The sequence below is a fragment of the Corylus avellana genome, chromosome ca11 (genome assembly GCF_901000735.1).
Source record: "Corylus avellana chromosome ca11, CavTom2PMs-1.0".
In the NCBI taxonomy this organism is placed as follows: Eukaryota; Viridiplantae; Streptophyta; class Magnoliopsida; order Fagales; family Betulaceae; genus Corylus; species Corylus avellana.
In genome coordinates, this window is record NC_081551.1 from 18,412,929 (window position 1) to 18,416,490 (window position 3,562).

General features: G+C 41.2%; 1 protein-coding gene across 1 annotated transcript in view; it reads right to left on the reverse strand.

Annotated features, from left to right (window-relative positions):
• Window positions 1–2,869: 2,869 nt before the first annotated feature.
• The window catches only part of LOC132165172 (glycine-rich cell wall structural protein-like), a 1,423-nt gene continuing 730 nt past the window's right edge, over window positions 2,870–3,562 (reverse strand). The window contains exon 2 of the mRNA XM_059575665.1: window positions 2,870–3,546. Within this exon, the coding sequence (XP_059431648.1) occupies window positions 2,870–3,546 (677 nt within the window). The remainder of the gene's footprint in view (window positions 3,547–3,562) is intronic.

A 3,562-nucleotide genomic window follows, 5' to 3' on the forward strand; every position in this document is an offset into this window, starting at 1 on the left:
ATACATATATGGAGGTGGTGGCCGGATGGTCCGACCACCCCGTGTACATAATTCTGGACCATGTACATTTGATTTGCTAACAAAATCTTCTATGTGAGTTTGGCAATGGGTGCTCAGCAATTATCCCAATTAATGCGGTAAAATCAACGACATATATAGATCCTTGACGTGGTATATGTTACTTAGCCAAACGCATCAAAATCTTTGTCATATATAAATAATATGTGCCCTTAAATAACACATGCATGCTCTTTCTCCATAATCTTGACAAACCATAAGCTTTGAAGACTTGAAATCTCACTCCTGGATATAAATCTTTTTATGCCTAACCCATTCCATCCAAATCATGATCTTGATCTTCTATATATATATATTGGAAGCCATTAAACAAAATTTATCAAATTCGAGGACTTCATGTTAGATGGCATAGAGATTAGAGATAAATGTGTATGTTACCAACAATAATCTGTTGAATTCATTTGATGGGTAAATTGGTGAATCTCAACTGTTTATATGATAGTAACGATGTCATATTATTTAAATTTTTAAAATATATATTAATATTGACTTCACATATACTGTTAGATGCACTATTGTGTTTTTAAACAATTGAAAAGCTGAGAGTTAAAAAAAAAAAAAAAAACCTTCCTACAACGAAATGAGTAAGAAATCCAAAATTAAAATTTGTTTTTAGCCCATGTGTCCCAAATTTATAAATTAATCAATTCAGAAAATCCACTCACTTAAGTTCATCATTAATATTTTTATTGGATAATTATGAGTTGGGCATCAAATATGATATCAATCTGGAATTGCCTTAATAATTGGAAGACAAAGTTTCTGACGCAAGCAGGGAAATAGATCTTAATTAAAGCGGTGATGCAACTCCTTTGTCTAGCGGAGTTTTATGGCAGCTCAACCGGTTCTCAAAAATGGACTTATATGGAGAATTGGTAATGGGGAGGACATCCACGTATGGGGTGATAAATGGATCCCGCAGACAACCACATACATGGTGCAATCACTGCAGAAGATCCTTGGCTGGAATGCTTGCATTTCGGACCTTATTGATCCGATCACGAGAACATGGAAGGGTGACCTTATTGCACAGATTTTCCAGGATGATGAAGTTGAGGTAATTCGTAATCTGCCTATCAATCCCTTTCCTACAAAGGATCGACTCATCTGGCGAGGTACAAAAAATGGATGTTTTTCCGTTCAGAATGCCTATTTTTTGGAAATGGATTATACGGCCATGCATGGTAGTGGACCGTCCAGAGTAACTGCTGGGATAGCATGGAAGGAATGCTGGAATCTTAAGATACCAAACGTGGCTAAGCTCTTTTTATGAAAAGCTTTACATAATCTGTTACTGACGATGATGAACTTGGCAAAGAAGGGAGTAGACCCGAACACTTTGTGCCCCTTATGCGGACTCGCAGATGAGATAGTGGCAAGGAAAATTTGGCTCAGGAGGAACTCCATAATTTTTGGCGAAACTTTCCTCCATCCCACCAGATTAGTACATGAGGCTCAGTCTATGTTGGAAGACTTTCAAAGAGTGAATACCATGAGCCACCACGAGGTAATCCCTGACAGCGGAGTAGAGACGGTGGTATGGAAACCTCCACCATGCCACATGGTTAAAATGAATTGGGACGCTGGGATCCACTCCAAAGATGGACATGTTGGTGTGGGACTCATTGTTAGAGACTCAACTAGTAAGTTCCTAGCCGCACGAAGCTTATCTTTGACCATTCACACTGACCCAACTTTAGCTAAAGCTTTAGTAGCATTGTATGCCATTATGTTCTATAAGGAGTTGGGCTTCGATAACATTATATTCGAAGGTGACTCCTTGCAAGTTGTCAAGGCTATTGCTTCCATAGAGTTGTGTCTTAGCAACTATGGGCAATTCATATAATGTATTCAAACCGAGTTGCTTTCTTTGGAGAATGCCAGGTTTCAGTATGCCAAGAGGGACACTAATTCTGCGGCGCATTTGCTTATAAAATTGGCTACCACCCATGTCACTATGTCTACTTGGTTGAGGGATGCCCCACCAAGTGTAGGTGATATTGTACGAAGGGAACTTTTTACCCCTTCTTGTGTGATCATTTGACGGATCTTTTGAGATAATGAATATTATAATATTCCTTCAAAAAAAAAAAAAAAGTAGCTTTCTTCGTGAATGTGAAGTGATGCTTGAAAATGCATAAATACATCAACATAAAGCGAGTCCAAATATGGATTTTGCTGTGTTGTGGCTCAAAAAAACTAAGTCAATTTATGGCAACTTTATTACTCTCTACATTAAATTTATGTCGTTTATATATAAACAATGTTAAAACAAATTTTTTTGCATCGTTTACAGGAACAACAAAAACAAAAACAACATAAAATGCCATGCTTTTTTTTTTTTTTTTTGTAGTGGTTGGACAATTGAGGCACAACTTTGGGCCATCTAAGCCAATTATAGCCTGATTAGAGTATATTAGATTGATGATGTACGGGCGATTTGGCTTCTCCTGCAATTAGGTTCACAAGAAAAGAATTTTTGAGTTATTTGTGTGTGCTTATAATTAAGGACGTGTGAATTCGATCGTGTCTCAAATAGCCTTCATCTATTTCGTTAATTCCTTTTCAAATCATGTACAATGAGGATCTTTTTTGAGTTTGTTACAAAGAACAACAATATTTAAATTAATAAAGAGATTTATTACGTAGACAACATTAACATGTTGGTTAATCCATGCATGCAATGTGTAAAGGTGAAAGACTTGCACCATTATTGGCTAAATTCAACTATAAGTGCAACTCAAGGTTCCTTTGCGTCAACCTGGTTGAAAGAGCTATTAAACTTCCTGTTTCAATACCCACCATCACCAATGCCTCCACCACCAGCAGCACCACCACCCGCACCACTACCAATGCCTCCGCCAGCACCACCACCAGTACTTCCACCAGTGCCAGTGCCAACATTTCCAGTGCCAACTCCTCCGACTCCCTTGCCAGAACCTCCTCCGACTCCCTTGCCAAAACCTCCTCCGATTCCAATGCCACCACCATGACCACCACCACCACCAATCCCTCCCCCACTTCCGGTGCCTCCTCCGGTTCCACCACCACTACCACCCCCACCTCCACCACCAATCCCTCCTCCAACACCACCTCCACTGCCTTTTCCAATTCCAATACCACCATAGCCTGCACTACCTCCATCTTTTCCATCGCCAACGCCCCCACCACTACCGCCACCTCCACCACCAATCCCTCCCCCAACACCACCTGCACTGCCTTTTTCAATTCCAACACCACCATACTCGCCACTACCTCCACCCTTTCCATCGCTAGTGCCCCCACCATTACCGCCACTGGCCCCACTGCCACCTCCACCTCCACCACCACCACCACCACCAATCCCTCCCCCAACACCACCTCCACTGCCTTTTCCAATTCCAACACCACCATACCCACCACTACCTCCATCCTTTCCATTACCAGTGCCCCCACCATTACCGCCACTAGCCCCACTACCACCCCCACCTCCACCACCAACCCC